We start from the raw sequence: 22139 nt of genomic DNA on the forward strand, positions 1-22139 counted from the left end.
TTCCCCACTGGCCACACTGCATGGTAGGGAAGAAGGAATCTACACACTCTAGTAATGTAGCTTGCACATGAGCTTCGCAGGGCTCAGAGTTGGGTAAAGAAGGTTGGAAGGGAGCTCCATATAATCAAATGAAGATACCCAGCACTGTAACTTCAGGTTGCCAGTCATACCTCACACATTTATTGAGCACCTACTGTGTACCAGACACTGCCCTGAGCTTTAAGGAACACAGGCCCAGCTCATTTTTAACTTACACAGAATAAGCAAGTGGATTCATACAATCTTGTCATAGGGCATCTTGACTGTTCGTTTTGGAAGTTTTCTAATCATGTAATGATATTAATGATATACTGGAGACATGGTGTTCGTGGGGTATAAATTTTAGTGCTTCTTGCATAAGACTAACTACCAGAGCCCCTCTGTTGAAACCTAACACCAATTCCCTAACGTCCTGCAGACCATTTAGCTAATTAATTTTTTTTACATGTGGAAATTCACCCTTTAAAGAAGGGTCACAAACTCCTAAATAATCAGTTTTTCCAGATAAGTAACATAAATGATTAAACAGGTTAAATGCAAGAAAATGATATGCTCTCACCCTTTTATTCTGTAAAATATCTAAATTTTTAGATAGGTATTGTTTGATGACAAATAGCCTTGACGCTGCAGTATAAAAGAAGTGGTTGTGACTGGAATGAACCAAAAGTAAATATTTGTCAAAGCAGGATTGCATCTACTCAGTTCTCCATGGAGAAAATGTGGACTTGGCTTTTGTCAGACACTGGATTTTTCAGGAAAAAGACAGAAACCTGGGCTTTTTTTTAATATGAAGTTTTCTTTCCTTTAGATATCAGTGTGCATTTTTAATACCATATATGATGAATAAAAGGTATCTGTAGGTCAAACACATTTGGCAACAAGTGAGTAGGCATTGATTATGACATGAAGTGGAGACACTGGCCTGCATGTTATTGATACTCTTATGTGTATCAAGGTGCTTCAAAAGAATTCACATCTTATTTGATGCTTCATAATAGTTCTGGGAAAGTATGCCACTTGTAGCCATGAATGGAATTTGATAAGTCCTTTTTGGTGAACTTGTCCACCAAATATCTCCACCACTTGGGAATATTTGGAGCATGGAAACAAACACATAATTGTTGGTTTCCAAGTTGAATACAATACTTATTTTATCTCCACATGGTGATGAATTAATGACAAGATTTTAGACATTACTAGGCCTTCAGTTATTTTGCCTTAATGTGTTTCAGCCCATAAAAACATTTCAGAAATTTGTGGTTTGTTGTATATATATGTTTAATTTTATGTAATGGTGTGGCATAGAATTCTCAAACCATAGTAAAGGTTTTGGTTTGGCTTATTTTTTTTCAAGACGGAGTTTCACTCTTGTTACCCAGGCTGGAGTGCAATGGCACGATCTCGGCTCACCGCAACCTCCGCCTCCTGGGTTCAGGCAATTCTCCTGCCTCAGCCTCCTGAGTAGCTGGGATTACAGGCACACACCACCATGCCCAGTTGATTTTTTTGTATTTTTAGTAGAGACGGGGTTTCACCATGTTGACCAGGATGGTCTCAATCTCTTGACCTCATGATCCACCTGCCTCGGCCTCCCAAAGTGCTGGGATTACAGTCTTGGGCCACCGCGCCTGGCCTGGTTTGGCTTATTAAAGTTAGTATTCGTATCACCTATGCCAAAAATATTTCTGTACACTTTGCAGAAACCCAAGGGATTATATCCTAACGAGGACCTACCATAAAGAAGTTTTTTTCAATTTATATTCATTGCCATTTCACCTAACAAAGAATGGAGTGTATCTTGTGACATTTATAAAAGGACTATCATGTTGCATATTCCTTATTAGGAGCTGCAAGTCCATGTTTCTGCTGGTGGATCACCTAATAGAGATACAAAATGTGAGGCCTAGAGCTTTAATTTAATTTAATTTAATTTTGCCTTTTGGTTTATGACACACCAATAAAGAAAAGCTATGACCTTATTTTTTAATAAAAGCAGCAATAATTACCAGGAATTCAGATGTATAGATACATATAGTACATTTTATTAATACATATTAATTATATATTATTTTTATATTAAGAAAATTAATAATATAAGAAAAAAGGAAGAAAGGAAGGAAGCAATGAAGAAAAAAGGAAGACGGGAAGGAAATGTGAGAAAGAACAGTATCAAAGGAGATGAATATAAGCACTTAATATTTTCGTGTATTTGCTCAAAGAAAAACTAGACATAGAAAAGAAGAAATAGAAATAAGACTTTTTCATGAATACCATTTTATATCACTTTGATTTTTGAGCCATTTCAATGTCACTACCACTCAAAAATAAAATTGAAATAACAGAAAAAAGCAAGTGCCCTAGATATAGTCTGCCTTGATTCAAGTCTCTGCTCAGTCATCAATTAACTGTGTATCTTGGGCGGATTGCTTCAGCTCTTTGGGCCTCATCTGGCAAATGGGACAATAAATAATAGTGTCCTTTCTGTGGGATTATGGTAAGAATTGTATGACATGATACAAAGAAAATATTTGCAACAATGCTTGGTAAACAATAAACAATGATGGCTATTGGTATCACAAATTCAGAATGTCTGAAACTGAATTCATTTCATTTGCTTCACCCAAATCTATGTTTCCATGGCATTCCTTCTTTCATTGAAAGGCATCACAGGTGCAGTCAATCTACTCTTAATCCTCTCCTTTCCTTCCTTCAATTTGCAATTTTTCTCAACCCTTAGCTCTGCTAGGGGTAATTTTTTGGCCTTTTTCTTAAATGCCAGAAAATGCCAAGCAAGGTGACCTCTGTCCTGGGCCAGGACTTATGTAAATCTTTGATGAAAGATAGTACTTCTCCATCCCCATAGTAAAATCTATCAATAACATTGTTGCAATCAGCTGTCCCATAAGTTGCTAATAAATATGTTGTCGGGGTGAAGTAAATTTTCAAATTTTGGTTTGTTTCCACTTCAGTTTGTTTTTATTACCACAATTTTTGTGATATAAAATTTACTTTGGTAAAACATCGTTTTCTAAATTTTGCATTATTTAACATGTTACTGGGCCTTGCACATGGAAATAATTTTATACCTCAGGTACATCATTTCAATTGCCTGGTTAATTCTCCACATTCAAGAAAATTGATTTTATTTTAGCAAAATGAAATCTGATAAAATGAGGGAAAGTAATACATTATTATTATTCCTATAGGATACTTTTGGTTAAAATTTTTATTTTAGATGTCAACTGTTGTTTCACATAAATCAGTATGAAGACAATTATTTTATGAAATTATGTCTATACTAGTAATTTGCTGCCCTTCAACAAGACTTTCTTTAAATCTAGATAAGGAGAAACATTTTTTACAAAAGTTATTAATGAAAAATATGTACTTCTTTCTTTAAATTCACATTAATGTCATTTTCCAAACCAGACAGCTCTTTGAAAACAGTCAAATATGTTAAAAGTTAAGCTAGTAATAAACATGTTTTAAGTGTATTTAAGAAAACTCAAGATGTAGTAATTATTCTTTTAGCAGTAGAAATAAAGTAATATGCACATTTTCTCATCTTATCTCTTACATCCTGAGAGAAGATCATGGCTTCCTGTAGACATGCCTACCGTTAACAGCACCAGGCATATGAGCAGCTGTGTAGAAAGGTTGTTTTCAAAAGCCTACATTGGAATCACCTGAAAGAAATGTTAAAATACAAGTTTAAGGGCACCACCCCTAGTTTCTGATTCAGTAAGTCTCAGGAAGGCCTGAGAATTTGCATTTTTAACAAGTTTGGAGGAGATCTTGTACACCAGGGACTGCACTTTGAGAACCCCTGTGTAAAAGGAATACATACTTTGAGAGCTGGTTGTCTGCGACTCTTCCTGTATCCACGTTCTGAAACGTCATGCTTGATGCTCACATTAAAATCAGCCATGTTGGGAGTATTCCCACCATAAAAAAGCATCAAAGCCTACAAATCAAGGTTTTTGCTTTTTTGACAAGACCAGTTGTTAAACGTTTGCCAACAACCTACTGCCTAAAGGGCTCTAACCAGTGTTGGAAATAGATGCTTGATGCCACAAAGAAAAATTAGCACTGAGACAAAGGATTGTTCAGCAACACAATTTTTACCTCCTGGACTGCAGTAAGGGTACCCTCCCTAGCCATTGTGCTACAAGAGCACAATGAACAAAGGAAAACACACGAATGTATCCATTATGCATTTGGGGTCATCCTTACTGCTGTATCTGATCTCCGTTGGCTTGAGCCAGACCTTACAATCTAAACTAAAATTCCATTGGCTAACAACTTAAAACTTTTCTGAACAGGTAAAGCAATGGAGAGCTGGTAAATTCCTGTGAGCATGTCCAGCACAGATATCTTGGTTAAAGTACAAGGACATAGAATGTACCAGATGCCTGCAGGCATGGCACGTCTAACAGCTATATAGGATAAGGCTTAACAAGCTACTAGTACACTTATTCTTCAACAAAAGAGTAAACTGTAAAAAGGAACTTTTCTACTTCTCACAACCAGCAACATAGATGAAATGAGCTGCCTAACAAGGGAATGGATTTGGAATATGGCACACAGGCCTAATCTTTATAGCGCTTAGAGAATAGCATTGAGGGACTCAGTAATTGTATTAGACCATCTTCATACTGCTAATAAAGACATACCAGAGACTGGATAATTTATAAAGAAGAAGAGGTTTAATGGACTCACAGTTCCACATGGCTAGGGAAGCCTCACAATCATAGCAGAAGGTGAAAGGAATGTCTTACATGGTGGCAGACAAGAGAGAATTGAGAACCAAGCGAAAGGAAAAAACTCCAATAAAACCATCACACCTCCTGAGACTTATTCACTACAATGATAACAGTATGGGGGAAACCACCCCCATAATTCGATTATCTCCCACTGGGTTCCTCCCACAACACATGGGAATTATGGGAACTACAATTCAAGATGAGATTTGGGTGGAGAAACAGCCAAACCCTATCAGTAATAGTACCATGAATGAATGGAAAAATGAATGGCAGCCTAAATTTAAGCAAGAGGTCCTCAGACAGGGCTGGAGTATTAAGTTTTTTATTCTTAAATTAGCTAACTATGCTGTCCTTCAAAGTGACTTTCTTTTCATGTAGGAAAAGATAAATGATAAACTTTTTAAAACAAAAGTTATTAATGAAAAATATATGCTTTTTTTAGATTCATATTAATGTCATTTTCCAAACCAGACAGCTTCTTTGGAAACACAGCTAACTACTGTTTAAAAATTAGTAAATCAGGCTGGACATGCTGGCTAATGCCTGTAAACTCAGCCCTTTGGGAGGCTAAGGCGGGCAGATCACAAGGTCAGGAGTTCAAGACCAGCCTGGCCAACATGGTGAAATCCCATCTCTATTAAAAATACAAAAATTAGCTGGGCATGGTGGCACATGTCTGTAATCCCAGATACTCAGGAGGCTGTGGCAGAAGAATTGTTTGAACAGGGACCAGGAGGCAGAGGTTGCAGTGAGCCAAGATCATGCCATTGCACTCCAACCTGGGCTACAGAATGAGACTCCATCTCAAAAAAAAAAAAAAAAAAAAAAAAAGAGGAACTCAGATGAACCACCTTACTAATGTACAAGACCATATCATACATTGATCAGTTTTCATATTTAGTCAACCTGTTCAAATTCAGAGGACTTTCGGTCACCTATTGTTATGTTTGATTGGCTACATAGGGTTGTGCAATTTACAGACTTACATTTTAAAAAAAATACAAAAGAAACTCAACAAAGAGTATCTCTGTGTCTGAGAGGCTCAGTCTCATTGGGGAGACAGACAGTAGACAGAATCTATATGATCTTGTTTTTAAGATGTTTATTCAGCCATTCTTGATATGCCATATGGAAAGATCCCCCACTACCCCATTTACTAGCTTATAACATTGGGCAAGTTGCTTCATTTCTTTGGGCTCCATTTTCCTCATCTCAATAAATTCAATTAGATCTGCTTTTCATTTGGTTATGAGAACTGAATGAATGTAAAGTACCTAGCAGAGTGCTTGGCACAGAGTTGGCTCACAATAATGAGTAATGCTGATGATTCATAGATTCTCTTCCTGCTCCGATATCCAAATACTGAAGAATAGATATGCCAGTGGGAATTTTATAGCCTGACATCTCACTCTACAGTATGTTCAAGTTTAGAGGAGCCTTTCTAGTTTAGTGAATTTTATTCAAAGTAATCAGTTTTTAGAAGTACTGATTAAAATATTACTTGAAAAACTATTTTATAAAACTTTCTTCTGAAAAATTCTTATGGGTATACATAGATATCTTTAATCTCATTTGGCTTCCCGTTCCTTTTGACTTAAAGAGATATACAAGAATTTTTTTTTTTTTTTTTTTTGAGATGGAGTCTCACTCTGTCATTCTGGCTGGAGTGAGTGGCGCAATCTCGGCTCACTGCAACCTCTGCCTCCTGGGTTCAAGCGATTCTCTTGCCTCAGCCTCCCGAGTAGCTAGGAGTACAGGCATATTCCACCATGCCTGGCTAAATTTTTTTGTATTTTTAGTAGAGATAGGGTTTCACCATGTACCATGTTAGGCAGGATGGTCTCAATCTCCTGACCTCATGATCCGCCTGCCTTGGGCTCCCAAAGTGCTGGAATTACAGGTGTGAGGCACCTGGCCTGACCAAGAATATTTTTTAGTATCACTCCTACTTCAAAGGTGAAGTATCATCAGCCCAACGATACCAAAATGTGATGACCAGTACAGTTTTTCAGGTTTCCAGTTCCTGTTCCAATGCACGGAGTATGCCACCAGATACTTTAAAATTTTAAGGCAAAAGTTGGAGCACACATAAGGAAAAACAAACTGTTTATTAAACTATAGAAATAACTTAATGTTGATGGCTGTGGTAGGAATATTCAAATATCAGTGTTAAACTGTTGCGTGTAAGCAAAGTGGAGAAAGAAAATCAGAGACATTTTAAAGCCCCTCTTTTAAGCTCCAAGTCTCTGAACTATTTTTCTGGAGCAGACCACCAACAGTTGGGTAACTGCTTTGTTTTCATGCATCCACTTACAGTATATAAATTCAAGAAAGCAATCTCAAGAAATAGGTGAGTGTAATAAAACTAAACCACATAGTAAGAATAATAAATGCACTTTAAATTCCCAGTGGAAAGGCTCAAAGTTAAGTGGTTCGCTTGTGGGTTTTGTGAGTCATAAAGTATATTGTTTGTTTCCTAGGGGATGGTGAAAGAGAGTTTATGGATACTTATCAGAACCCAAAGGATGCCATGCATTGCATGTGGATATGTAGGAGACAGCAGCGATATAATAAGTGGATTATAGCTTGGTCAGTCTTACTGTGTAGCAACTGGTGTGTCAATCACTGCTTTAATTTTAAGCAAATGTGTAAGAGGATTCCTGGGCATCCTTCAGTTTATCTCATGCTATGAAAGAAGCATGAAACACCAAGTTAGAATGCTATTAACTCTGAAAAATTCTCTTTAGGTCCCATGTGTAAAATATCATCTTGAAAAACAACTTGGCCAGTCACAGTTTACATCTGTCATCTTAGCACTTTGAGAGGCCAGAACAGGAAGATCACTTGAGACCAGCCTGGGAAACATGGCAAGAACCTTTCTGTACAAAAAAATTTAAAAAGTGGCTGGGCATGGTGACATGCACCTATGGTCCTAGCTACTTACTAAGCTGAGGCAGCAGGATACCTTGAGTCCAGCAGGCTGAGGCTGCAGTGAGCAGTAATTATGTCAGTGTACTCCAGCCTGGCTGACAAAGTGAGACCCTGTCTAAAATAAAAAAAAAAAAAAAAAAAAAAAAAAAAAATCTAAAAACATGAACTTTACTGTATTTACCTGTTAAAAGGTCAAGATGAGGCTTTATTTAATTCCAGGGAGATATAAATAGAATTAATCTCAATGATAACTCATGAAATTCTGGTGTGATCAGATTAGACACTTAAAATTTTTAGAGAGAGAAAAGTATAGTCAGTCTAAATCTCACTCTTAATTGGGAAAATAAAATGCAAACTCAGTTTTTAAATCCATGTAATTTATATGCATTCTTCAAACTCTCATTGTAAGGTTATTATTTTGTTAACATTTCAGTGTTTTTTAGTAAATGAACCAAGTTTTGCAATCATATAAGGTTATTTAATATAGAACTTTATTCCCAGGCTATTTGGGGCAGAAATCATGTATTAAAAGCTTGTTAGTGGTGAAAACATATGCCATTTGTCTAGGAATAGGTATTCCTCAGGTTGTTGATTATAATAGTAGTACATAATAATTAAAAGCACAGGTTGGGCACAGTGGTTCACGCCTGAAATCCCAGCAATTTGGGAGGCAGAGGTGGGTGGATCACCTGAGGTCGGGAGTTTGAGACCAGCCTGCTCAACATGGTGAAACCCCATCTCTACTCAAAACACAAAATATTAGCTGGACGTGGTGGTGGGTGCCTTTAATCCCAGCTACTTGGGAAGTTTTCCCTGCTGAGGCAGGGAAAATCGCTTGAACCTGAGAGGCAGAGGTTGCAGTGAGCCGAGATTGCACCACTACACTCCAGCCTGGGTAACAGAGCAAGACTCTGTCTCCAATTTAAAAAAAAAAAAAAAAAAAGACACATACACTTGAGCCAGACAACCTGGCTTCAGAACTGTTTAGCCACTAACTAGATGTGTCACCTTGGATGTCCTAAGTACCCACCTCTTGTTGTGAAGCTTATACGAGGTAATACTTGTGAAGTTCTTAGTACCAGGCCCATAGTATGCGCTGTATAATCCTTTGCTCTTACTATTTGCACTTCTCTTAAAAGGAAAAAGAGGCCGGGCGCGGTGGCTCAAGCCTGTAATCCCAGCACTTTGGGAGGCCGAGGCGGGTGGATCATGAGGTCAAGAGATCAAGACCAACCTGGTCAACATGGTGAAACCCTGTCTCTACTAAAATACAAAAACTTAGCTGGGCATGGTGGCGCGTGCCTGTAATCCCAGCTACTCAGGAGGCTGAGGCAGGAGAATTGCCTGAACCCAGGAGGCGGAGGTTGCGGTGAGCCGAGATCGCGCCATTGCACTCCAGCCCGGGTAACAAGAGCTAAACTCCGTCTCAAAAAAAAAAAAAAAAAAAGGAAAAAGAAAAACTGCCTAAGGTCACACGAACCAAAGATGACACCTCTAATGAGAGCTAGGACAAGCTGAGCAAGATTGATCTCTCAGCATTAGCCTTGACAAGACTGCCACTGAAAATTCCAAATACGTTTTATAAAACGAATTGTCAGAGGTCTTGTCTTAAACATTCTTGAAGCATAATGATTATCTATAGCTATCATCTGGTAGTATTGCTAAAAAAAAATTGATTTATGTTATTCCTAATACATCTCCCTTATATTTGTGAATTGATGATGCAACTACCTACCTCCAAGTTCCCCCTCTGACACACTGCATTAGGGTGTATAACACTGTAAAATGTGTTAACTTAAACCATACAACTGTACTGAATCAAACACCATCATTGACAATGACATGCCTAAATTGATTGTCTAAGACCCATATGTGACCAAGAATCCATTCCTTAGTAATATATTGGTCTTCTTTTTGCAATTTTAAAGAGAAAAGTGGGGCCTTGTTATTAATATTTATTAAGGTTGATGTTGATAGGATATCCATATGAAACTACTTGGAGAGTTGTGTATAATGCCAAAGTAAAAAGGATATGACTTCTGCTCTTTCTATGTCTACCTTTACTTCAATATTTTACTTAAAACTTTTAGTAACTTGAACAAGATATGCCCCCAATGAGGTTAATATATTTCTGCCAGACTTTAACATTATCTTACAATTAATATTTAAAATAAAGCTAAATTAAATTCTTTTATCAAGAAGAATCAGAAATTGTATTGAATTATTTGTATCATGATGATCATGGTTGGTTGGGGTGCTGATACGATAGTGATGGTGATACTAATATCTCACATTCACTTTGGCTACACTGTGTATCTTTCAGTCATTTTACATAGTCCTCAAATTAACCATGGAAGGCAGAAATATTTATTAGCATTTTCTGAAGAGAAAACTGAAATGTATTAGTAATAAAGTAACTTATCTAAATCAAACAATAAATGCAGGACCAAGATTCAAATCCAGGATTCCTGACTACAGAGTCTATATGCGTAACCACCAGCTGATGTTACTACTTGGCACATCCTCTTAGAAGAAAGTCATATTTAAAACCACTAATGGATGGTGTGTGATTTAACTTAGAAAATAATTTTCTGGTCTCTTTTCCTCTGCCAGTTGTATTGATGTTAAGTGTTAGGATAATTAAATGTGTAAAAGGCAAAAATATTGATGGACATATCTAATATTTCATTTTATAAAGTTGTCATCTGAGACAGGCTATCAAAGATTCCTGCGTGTGTGGACTCTTCTAACCACTTAAACAGAAAGAATGTCAAATGTTTTCACATTTCTGCAGAATGGTTTCTGTTGTTCTCAAATTGAAAAACGTTTTGTTGTCTGTCAGCAATACAATGGAATGTGATTAGACTCCAGTGGTGAGAACCATGCAGAAATATGTTAATGTATTTCTGTTATTCCCTAGGCTTTGCCATTTTGCAAATTTAAATATCAGTACCTAGAAATTTAAGGAGTCCCCATAAATTTAAATATATGGAGTATTAAGTGTTCACATTTGGGAATAATCTATTATGTGCTCCCATGTTTCCATGTTGGAACCTTTTTCAGTCTTCCCAGTCAGTATCCCAGCATGGTAGATCTTTAATAATCACTATTAACTTTTTGATCCCAACTTAAATTATGCCATATTTTGCTTGTATAGCAAAAGGTGAGTATGCTCCTGACACCGCAGTGGGCATTGTTCCCATTTCTTCTTTGGTCCTGTTTCATTGCTCTGGTTTGCTTTTTTTGCCTGCTGTAACACCAGAGTTAGATTTGCAACCACACTTTAAAACTGTGTAACACATATTTACTAATTGCACTCAACTTCATCTTATTTTTTCATCCTCATTTTCCATTTACCTCATTTCATCTTTTTGTCTTTATCCACTACATCAATTTCTATAAGCGTTTCCAAGGTTTTTGGAAGGTGACAGTAATAATTGTTAGACCTGACCCTTGAAAATTTTAGAAAAGAATCTGGAGAACCACTGTCACTGCAACATTTCCTAGATATGACTGTGTTTAGCATTTTATTTAATGTGCTGTTCGCACGTCTCTACTGAGCATAGACTTTTCACAGTAATGTCAGTTGATGAGTACCCCTCTGAAAAATGCACAGAAAGTCAGAGGATATTATTAACAAATTTCAAAAGGTGCTGAGATCCCACCAAGTTGGTTCTCCTTGCATTTGTGTGTATGTTTGATTCTGGTAAGTCCTAATATACAGGTTTTTTTTAAGAGCAGAAGCCAGCAGTTACCTAATGTCAATGTGTCTAGAGTGTTTTTGGCACTGGCCTATGTTCCTTGTCTTTTCAGTACAATTTGAAGCAACAGTATCTTGGTAAATAGAACTTTTATGGCGTTTAAAAGCAAATAAATAAATCATCCTTTGTAATTGCTACATATTGAGAGAATGTGGATGGATGATGATTAAATGTAGTTATTTCTACTTCTCCCCATGGAAAAACAAACTTATTTTGTATTCTATTCCTGAGAAGCTGAAATCTATCACATCTCCTTGAAAATAACTATTTCTGAAAAAAATTCAACTACTTGTATTTATCTTCATTAATTTTATGTTTATCTTCATTACTGTTAGATAGCCATGTTTTTTCCCAAGGAGCACTTATCAAAGTTTGTATTTTAACTACTTTGCTTTAATGAAAAGGAAATGGAAGAATCAGCCAAGCTTTTTTTTTTTTTTTTTTTTTTTTTTTTTTTTTTCCATTGTAGTGTGGAGACAATCAATGATGGAAACTTCCACATTGTGGAACTACTCGCTCTGGATCAGAGTCTCTCTTTGTCTGTGGATGGTGGGAGCCCCAAAATCATCACCAACTTGTCAAAGCAATCCACTCTGAATTTTGACTCTCCACTTTATGTAGGAGGTAAGCTTTCTTTCAAATTCAGTTGGTCCTCAAACCCTGTAATTCTCATCATGGATAAATTCAGAAGTTTATTAATGCCTAGTGCATCAGTATTTGTCATTGGCCAATAGTGATCAATCATTGAAAGATGGACGGCAAAGACAAAACAGAAAGATCTCTAGGTGGGTATTAAGGGATCATTTTATAATCCCATCTCTGGTTCTAACTAAATGTATCATCTGGGTAGAGAAGGACATTAATTAATATTTCTTTTGTATCAATGACATGCTATGTGATTTATGTATAATTTCATCTTATATTTGATCTGGTCTATGGAAAAGGAAAAGTGGTTAGAGGTTAAATCATGCAATAAAGAAAATGATAAAACAAGCTCAATGCAAACTGGAGAGTATAAGACCCCGTCCCAGCTCCCTTAAGGAGGCAAACCCTATCAGCTCAGTCAAATGTTACCATGCTGGAGCTTCTACACTACCAGTTGCTAATTCATGTGGATGATAGGATAATTATCAGTGTACTCTAATGATTGACTGAATGATTGAATGAACAAATTTAATGTACAAATTGTATTGGAATAACAAGAAATGGTTCTATTCCACTAAGACCTTAAGGTGAATGAACAAGATAGTGGGTTGAAAAGGTAGCTTAGGGCTTGGAATCATAGAGTGAAGACGCTGGGCTTTATTTTTAAGTGAAAAGAAGGCAGATGAGTGAATAAATGAGGGACAGAGGTATAAGCAAAGTTCTAAAGGAGCCCATCCGAGAGGACCCACAAAGGAGGGAGTTTCCAATCTTGCCTCTATTTGGAGGAACCAATGCAAACTGGAGGCAGAGAATTTCAAAATTCTGGTAAGGCTAAAAGGTGTCTGCTAAGTTATCTGCTGATTGATTGATTGACTGATTGACTGAATTCCAAATAGGTCCATGGCATAGAGGAAAGGCTTTAAAAAAATCATGGATCTACTTCTGTTTATCACTAAAGACCTAGTTTTTTCCTAGCGAGCACATGAAAAGATTGACTAAAAATAATTCTTGATTTTATGATAGCCTATTGAAAGTCAAATATATCTATGATGTATAAACATTTTCATTTACAAATTACTCTAGTCAAACCTGGGCCTTTTTAACTGTTAGCTTTGGAACAAAAAGGAACAGATTGACTAATAGTTTCTCATTGCCGTGGAACTTTGCCAATCTGTATTTAGTCTTGACATGTGCACATATGTCTGTTGTGCCTATATCAAAATGAGCTATTAAAAATAGTTTTGGAAGAAGTTCGTTTTTAAGCACTGAAAAAAGTACCATAAATGTGTGGTCATTAAAGTCCTTATGATGGATGGATATGATTAAATTAGAAAAACTTACCCCGGAGCAAGGAATTTTCTGTCACTAGTCCTCTCCTGGAAATGGTAAATTTCATCCTTTTGACCCTGCTCTAGAAAGCAACCCAAAGCAAGAGGCATGTAGACGAAAGGGCAGTACTCACAGAACTTCACAGCCAGGAGACTTCATTCAGTGCCTGCCAGAGTGTGACTATGGACTATCTGAATCAACTGAGCTGCACGTAGATATTTAGGTTTCAGCACCTCTCCTGTCCCTGCAGGATCAGAACCTCAGAAAGGGGAGAGAGTGGAGCCTGAGAAGCTGCCTTTGAGCCTGCACTGCTGGTGGTTTTTACTTAGGACAAACTTAGGACAACTTCTCTGTTCATATGTTCATGGTATATAAATGACAATACTAAGCCCCAGAGAGGAGAAATGACGGCTCCAAATGCACGCAGAACCAGAAATCCTTACCCTCTAACCTGGCAGTTTCGTACATGTACACCTAGCTGTCTGACTTTGCTGCCTGCTTTGAATGCCAATGGATAGTCATTTCCTGTGGATGGGAAAGGAGAAGGTGGCATATGTTCAGACCCAGAGTGTACGACAGTTCTTGGTCTTCATAACAACAAACCCTCTGAAGAATGAGAAACTGGGTGTCCCTCAGCCTAGAACATCCAGCCAGTATTCCAAAGTCAAGGCACAGCTGAGGCATAATTAAGGGGTTGTGGGGAGGCGGTGGTGGTGTGGTCAGCACTCTGAAAGCCTCCACCTCCCCTTCCCTTCCCTGGATGGGTGCCTCCTGAAGGACGCCTTCCAGGAACTATTTAAGGGTCTGGCTTAGGCCATGGAAAGATTCTTCCATTTTGCCAAATTGAGGGTTACCAGATGACGGTCATTAGTGGAATGTATTTATGCAAAGATTGCAAATATTCTGTTTTGAAAGAGATTTCTTTTGTATTTCTGATTTCTTGGACTATGTACTCTTCACTCTCAATTAGCAAGAAAAAAAAAAAAAAATGATGTGAACGAGCTGCTGTCCCGAAAAGAATCAGGAGTGAGTTTTTAGGCATTGGCATCACTGACCAAGCTCAGGGTGTTGCCAGGAGTGAGCTGGATTCGATGCTAACTTAGGATGTGGCAGGGCTGTGGTGAATGGTCACTGTGAACCCCAGCACTAAACCTCTGAGACCTGGTAGGCCTAACCCTGGCTCGAGTTGGAGGGGTTTTTTCTTGTCAGCCTGACTCTAATCTGAACTTGCTGGGTCACCTTGGGCATGTCGCCGGGGATTCCTGAGCCCTGGCCCCTTGTCTTTAAGATAAGGGCTAGAGTTAGTCAGAGCACCACAAATTGAGCTTCATGGAGCTCCAGACTTCCATCAGTGTGTTCCTGGAGGTAGGGGGTGAAGGGCAAACCAGAGAGGAAGCATTCCCTTCCCCCAATCTTGCCTTTAAGAACAGTAGCTTTGCCTCTAGGTTTATATATTTGTGTACATGTAAAGTTTTCTTTGACACAAATTTTAAAAGTTAAAGATTGATCACCAGTGAACTAGGTATTTTATTCTAGTTGTGGATTAGAATTTCCTGGAGCATCTTCCAAAATATAAAATAAAACAAAAACACACATCTCTTCTCCACCTCACTCCCCTACCACCCTGCCCAAATATCCTGCCACAGTAGGTTGTCAGTGAGGTCCCAAGCATCAGGATTTCTGGAGAGTAAATGGCCAAGGAACCCCCAAAGAGCCTGACCTCTGACTTGGTGTTCCTCCCCAGGCATGCCAGGGAAGAGCAACGTGGCATCTCTGCGCCAGGCCCCCGGGCAGAACGGCACCAGCTTCCATGGCTGCATCCGGAACCTCTACATCAACAGTGAGCTGCAGGACTTCCAGAAGGTGCCGATGCAAACGGGCATTTTGCCCGGCTGTGAGCCATGCCACAAGAAGGTGTGTGCCCATGGCACATGCCAGCCCAGCAGCCAGGCAGGCTTCACCTGCGAGTGCCAGGAAGGATGGATGGGGCCCCTCTGTGACCAGCGGACTAATGACCCTTGCCTTGGAAATAAGTAAGTTTCTGCTGCTTGATAGTTGAGCACATACGTGAAAGCCTCAAAGCCAAATCGAAGGGAGGGAGGGAGGGAGGGATGGAAAGAGGAAGGAAGGAAGGAAGAATTAGAGGGAGGGAGGAAGGAAGGAAGGAAAGAAGGAAGGGAAAAAGGAAGGAAGGATGGATTGAGGGAGGGGGGGAAGGAGAACAGAGAGAGAAGGAGGGAGGGAAGGTAGGGAAGGAGGAAAGGAGGGGAGGGAGATAAGTTAAGCATAGGGAGGGAGGGATGGAAGGAAGAAAGATGGAAGGGAGGGAGAGAGGGAGGGAAAAAGGATGGGAAGGAAGAAGGGAAGGGAGGAGGGAGGGAGGGGAGGGAGATAAGTTAGGCATAGGGAAGAAGGGAGCGAGGAAGAGAAGAGAGGCAGGAAGGAAGGGAGGAAAGGAGGGAGGAAGGAGGGAAGGAGGGGAGGGAGATACTTTAAGCATTAGCACTCTGTCCCTCCTATTTTTTCAATCATCTTCCATTCTTATATCACCTCCATCTAGTCTTACCTCCTCTTCTGAGCGCATTTCCACTCCTGTGTTCCTCCTCCCTGCAGATGCGTGCATGGCACCTGCTTGCCCATCAATGCATTCTCCTACAGCTGTAAGTGCCTGGAGGGCCATGGAGGCGTCCTCTGTGATGAAGAGGAGGATCTGTTTAATCCGTGCCAGGCAATCAAGTGCAAGCACGGGAAGTGCAGGCTTTCAGGCCTGGGGCAGCCCTACTGTGAATGCAGCAGCGGATACACAGGAGACAGCTGCGATCGAGGTAGGTAAGCCAGCCCTGGCGGCACCTCCCTCTCTTAGCAAAGCAAGAAGGATCTTCCCTCTTTGAAAAGAGAGAGAGAAGAGGTGAAAAAATGGGAGCAACAGAGACAGAGAGAGGGGAGTGATAGGAGAGAATACCGAGTCCTCACATTACTTGCAGTGCTGCTATTGATTTATTTTTAAGCATTGTGAAGGCACCAGATGTGAAATGTCCTAAACCTCCACCACAGGGTTGTACACAGCCTTCAGATGCTTCTCACAACTTGATTTGCTGTAAAAGAAATATTCCTTTTTACCTGATAAAGAAGCACATTTACTTTACGCCTCTCTTACCTTTACCGGCTGTTCTCATTCGTATATATTATTAATTCATATTCTGGCACAGAGAAGATGGTGCTAATAATTCTGCTCTAGTTTTAGTACAAAATGACCTTCAACCTTAGAACCGACTGATTTATCACAGCAAATCGTGTGGGTGAGAGGAATGGAAACAGGCTGACTTATTAGTTCACCTTCCTCCTCCTCCTTTGTCTGCGTGATCAGAGCTCGCCTTGGCTCCAGCTGGCACGGATTTCGTTTTGTGTGTCACAGGGACGAGACAAGGGAACACGTGCCCTTGGAAGCCTTTAGCAGATGTCTCTTTTTTGAACTACGTACTTCATACTGGGGTAATTTATGAAGTTAGTGGAATGTTACTTGTATTAAGTAACAGATTGGATAATATTAAACTCCAGGTCTAATAAATTAAATTGCATACTCTCTGAAACTGCTCCCTGTGGTAAACAAAACCAGCTGTTTATAGTGTAAAAACAGAAGATGTATTTTTTTCCTTTTATGCAGTGAAAGAAAAGATTTAATTGTCACTGCAATAGCATTGTATTTGTGGTCTACATATATAGCATTCACTTTGCTGAAAATAAAGAACAAAAAGAAGTATTTTTCAAAGAACAGGAGGCAGTCCCACCAGCTAATAATATGTAATGCAAGTTACAAAGGAGAAACAACGGCATTATCTCCTGAATTGAGTTGTGGGTTCACAGTCACTCTGCAGGACTTACAGTGACTGTTCTTTTTTTTTTTTTTTTTTTTTCTTTAAATACTTTAAGTCCTGGGGTACACGTGCAGAATGTGCAGGTTTGTTACATAGGTATACACGTGCCATGGTGGTTTGCTGCATCCATCCCCCCGTCATCTACATTAGGTATTTCTCCTAATGCTATCCCTCTCCTAGCCCCCACCCCCTGCTATCCCTCCCCTAGACCTCCATCTCCCTACAGGTCCCAGTGTGTGATGTTCCCCTCCCTGTGTTCATGTGTTCTTATTGTACAGTACCCACTTATGAGTGAGAACATGTAGTGTTTGGTTTTCTGTTCTTGTGTCATTTTGCTGAGAATGATGGTTTCCAGCTTCATCCATGTCCCTGCAAAGGACATGAACTCACCGTTTGTTATGGCTGCACAGTATTCCGCAGTGTATATGTGCCACATTTTCTTTATCCAGTCTATCATTGATGGACATTTGGGTTGGTTCCAAGTCTTCGCTGTTGTAAACAGTGCTGCGATAAACATAAGTGTGCATGTGTCTTTATAATAGAATGATTTATAATCCTTTGGGTATATACCCAATAATGGGATTGCTGGGTCAAATGGTATTTCTAGTTCTAGATCCTTGAGGAAACACCACACTGTCTTCTACAATGGTTAAACTAATTTACACTCCCAACAGCAGTGTAAAAGCGTTCCTATTTCTCCACATCCTCTCCAGCTGTTCTTAAAATGCCTGTGCTTTTTGCTCTTTTCTAGAAATCTCTTGTCGAGGAGAACGGATAAGAGATTATTACCAAAAGCAGCAGGGCTATGCTGCCTGCCAAACAACCAAGAAGGTGTCCCGATTAGAGTGCCGAGGTGGGTGCACAGGAGGGCAGTGCTGTGGACCTCTGAGGAGCAAGCGGCGGAAATACTCTTTCGAATGCACTGACGGGTCCTCCTTTGTGGATGAGGTTGAGAAAGTGGTGAAGTGCGGCTGTATGAGGTGTGTGTCCTAAACGCACTCCCCAGCAGCTCTGTCTGAAAAATGTTGTATACTTCTTGACCATGTTGGACTAATTAATGCTTCATAGTGGAAATATTTGAAATATATTGTAAAATACAGAACAGACTTATTTTTATTATGAGAATAAAGACTTTTTTTTCTGTGTTTGAAAAAAGAAGAAACGCTTGAACTCAAGCTTCCCCTATGCTGGAGAAATATGAAGAAAGATATACCTGGAGGCATTAGAACAGCAAGGGGAACCACCGCTACTCGGGTCCATCTTTGTAACATGCTGAAGACAAGCAGAAGCACATGCACGAGGGGCAGAGGAGTGGCTGTGCACTGATGTGAAATTGCCCAGAGCATAAAACCTGTGTGCCCTCCTTCACATCAACTAAGTTCACTAGAACATACCAAGCACATGCGTGTGAATGAGGATGCAAGGCAAGGGAATGGAACTCCAGAATTCACAGACAGAACAAATGGATGAGAAATGCTTTGTGCAAAATATCAAGTGCCCTGAGGATCTGCGTTCCATTCATGAGAGGAAATGAAAATGCTAAAATAAATTTTATCTTCCTTGTAAATGTCAGCATGTCTGCAGAAGCAGCACACAAAAGTCTTTATCTACCATTTTCCAGTATTAATTTTTTTGTAATATAAATGATAAAGGAGATGATAAAGAACCAATAGATTATTGATAAATAAATTAGTAATATGATTTTTTTTTGTTTCTATGAGTTCTAAACAGCCCTATACAGTATTCAGTTTCCATGAGAAATATTTATTGTATCAAAGTACATTGTACTTAACATTTTAGGCCATCCTTTTACTGTTCCTTGATGCTTTAATATATATTAATTTATAATTATCCTGATATTTTTGTACATTTTTCAAACTTAAAAATCAGGATTTTTTTTTTTTTTTTTTTTTTTTTTTTGGCAATAGTACTAACATAGGGTTTTATCTTGGGATAAATATGTGTTGGTCTGTTTGTTGACCTTGACATCTGATCACTGATGTCACTGACCCAACGGCCTCATTCGGGCACCTGCAGAGAGTGTGCAAAGTCCAGAGAGGAAAACACAAATCTGTATATGAGATGGTGATTGTACAGAAAGAGGTGGCCGCTCTGCAGCATGTCCTCACAGAAAATAAATGGTGTGTAGCAATCAACACTAGAAAGTAGACCTTTGGCAAATTAATATGTCCTTGACCTTTTTTGCCCTTTTCTGGGGGTGGGGTGGGGATAAAAAGACTGTCATGTCAAGAACTGTGATTTTTTTTTCCCCAAACAATAAAACTCCTTAATTATCTTAATGTTCCCATGTTAACATGTTTGCTGCTAAATCACAGTGTAGAATTGATAATGATTTATAGTGGACTGTGCTCTTCCCTCATTAAAATCCCAGGGTGCCCTGTAAAGATGCAGATGTTTCTTCCTGAAAACTTTTTTTACAAAGAAAATTAGATGTACATGTATAATTCAGTGTGCTTTGTCTCTCTCCAGACTAATATCAGTTACACTGCTGATGTTTGTAAATTAAATAGATATTTACTTCATTAACAGCTTGGTGGTTTTCTTAGAAATTGCACAACAGGCCATTCCTTAAGAATTAATCAAGATGAAAAAGAACAAGGAAGAAAACCTATACCTTTTTGTTGCCAAAAATTGGTTTGAGATTCACATGTTGTTATTTCTGGGGACTGATATTGGAATGGCCACATAAAAGAGATGGATATAAAAACATACTATTTGCCTGAAAAAAAGGTATTCAATTAATTTTTTCAAAAATTGTAAGATGAAGTCTAAGATGAAATATTTTTGTTTTTGTTCTTCTTTGGTTCCCTCTCCCCAATAGAACCAGGTAGAAAACAATAAAAGACAGCCACTCTTAGGCCAGGGTTGGTGATATCAAGGTGTGCTATCCTAGACAGAGAACAATGTTGGCTGGGAGAAATAATCCTCATCCCCCATGATAAGATATATTTGTTTCCTTGTAAACAACAACAAAAAAATCCATGCGCACACACACACACACACACACACCTGCATACACACACTCGATCTCTCAGACACAGACATTCCAAACATTGATTCATCCTTGTTTAAAAATGTCTAAATTTTAATTATAGAAACAATTATGTAGCTACTGTAAAATATTTATTCCCATTGATTGCTTCTTTTTTCTAAAGGTTTTAAGTTATTCATTAAACAAAGAAACATCTGTGAAGATGATGTGATTTAGATTTGCGTTTATAGACATGTGTTATCCACCTAGCCACTGTTTCTTGAGTGCTTCTTATATGTCAAATACTATGCTCAGGGTTTTCTATGAACTATCTCTTTCATCTGCCTAAAACTCTAAGATTATTGTGCTTCCTGCTTTACACATGCATACAGGGCTCATAAACAGAAGAGCTGGATTCCACCTCAGTCAGGTATTTCAGACCACATTGTTTGTAATTAAGGCAATAGCTTAGTAACTATCACCTCTACTAGGGGACTTTTAAGCCTTGGAGACTTATTCCACAGCCCAGTGATTTTTCCTTCTTGATTATGTAGGTTTAGGGAATCTAGACTAGAGACTTTATGTTTGCTGTTTTATTTTTTAAGGAAAACAAAAGTGAAACCTTCATAGCTTCCAGATTTTGTTATTTCTCTTTCCTACTTAAAAAGACACAAAATAAAATGATGGCTGTCTGGGATATGAGCTGAGTTAGCAAGTTTGTTAAGGGATTGTTTGCCTTGAGATACAACTACCTTCTGTATATGCATTTTAAAAAAATTCTATAGCCGAATAATTACCAGCATACGATAAATTGAAGGTGATTATATTATAAAAGGCTCCTTTCTTAGAAGGTCTTGCCAATAGGATTACTTTAAATAAGAAGTTATTCTAGAGCAGATCCAACAGAACTCCATGCATTACAACAAACAAAAACTTTCATGCATATTAGAACCAAAGCTACTATCTGCAATAATGCACATTGTGATCTGAAATGATAAAGTGGCTAAACATCTCTAATGTGTTTAATTTCAATTCTCACATGAATAAGGCACCATCAGGAAATGGCATGGGGTTTTGACATGCATTTGATTTAAGATGTGTTCATTGAATAATAACCATCTCAATCCTTGGAATTTGATTTCAGTACAGATTTTCTGAAATTCTTTCTAAGCAATACAGATGAACCCCTATTTTTTAAATTGCTCTGAGCATTTTCTTTTTTGGGTGATTTGCTTTTCTGCTCTCCAGAAAGCAGCAATTCTTTCTGGAGAAATGATCAAAAGACTGTTGAAACTGATTCAGTACTTAAAGATCTCCAGCTTTACGGTGTCATCTACCTCAAAGTGACCATTATTTTAAAAATAATGTTTGTAAAAAAGGAAGCTATAAAAGGATATGAAGCTTCATACAAAGTTTTACATTAAGTACATAAGCCAGGTAAAATATGTAAGTTATCTTCATTTTTACTTCTGTGTAGTGAAAAATCAGTTATTAATCTATCATGTACAAGAGGCTACACTAAACTTTTGATACACAGTTCACATGAAACAGAGACACCGCTTCAGTCTTTTTAAGAGTTTACACTCTACGCAGTTGGGTTTGAAGTTGAAGTGGGTTCACACTAATACATAATTCTAGATTGTGATAAGTACCCTGAAGGAAGTTATGGGATACTAGAAGAAAGAATGGCAGAAGGATCCAATCAAATACATATAAGGAAGTTCGGGAATGCCTCTGCGAGGAAACGACATTTATACTGAGTCATGAAGGATTAAATTGAGTCTAGGATGGAGGCAGATGGAAG

The 22139-nt window shown here is 38.5% G+C and overlaps 1 protein-coding gene across 2 annotated transcripts in view; it reads left to right on the forward strand.

Annotated features, from left to right (window-relative positions):
* The window catches only part of SLIT2 (slit guidance ligand 2), a 377295-nt gene extending 357547 nt beyond the window's left edge, over window positions 1-19748 (forward strand). For both annotated transcript variants that reach the window (XM_003927471.4, XM_003927474.4), the window contains 4 exons: window positions 11964-12118; window positions 15213-15501; window positions 16082-16293; window positions 18095-19748. In XM_003927471.4, coding sequence (XP_003927520.1) covers window positions 11964-12118; window positions 15213-15501; window positions 16082-16293; window positions 18095-18336 — 898 coding nt within the window. In that variant the 3' untranslated portion in view covers window positions 18337-19748. The remainder of the gene's footprint in view (window positions 1-11963; window positions 12119-15212; window positions 15502-16081; window positions 16294-18094) is intronic.
* Window positions 19749-22139: the final 2391 nt, after the last annotated feature.

The sequence above is a fragment of the Saimiri boliviensis genome, chromosome 3, assembly GCF_048565385.1.
Source record: "Saimiri boliviensis isolate mSaiBol1 chromosome 3, mSaiBol1.pri, whole genome shotgun sequence".
Taxonomy (NCBI): domain Eukaryota; kingdom Metazoa; phylum Chordata; class Mammalia; order Primates; family Cebidae; genus Saimiri; species Saimiri boliviensis.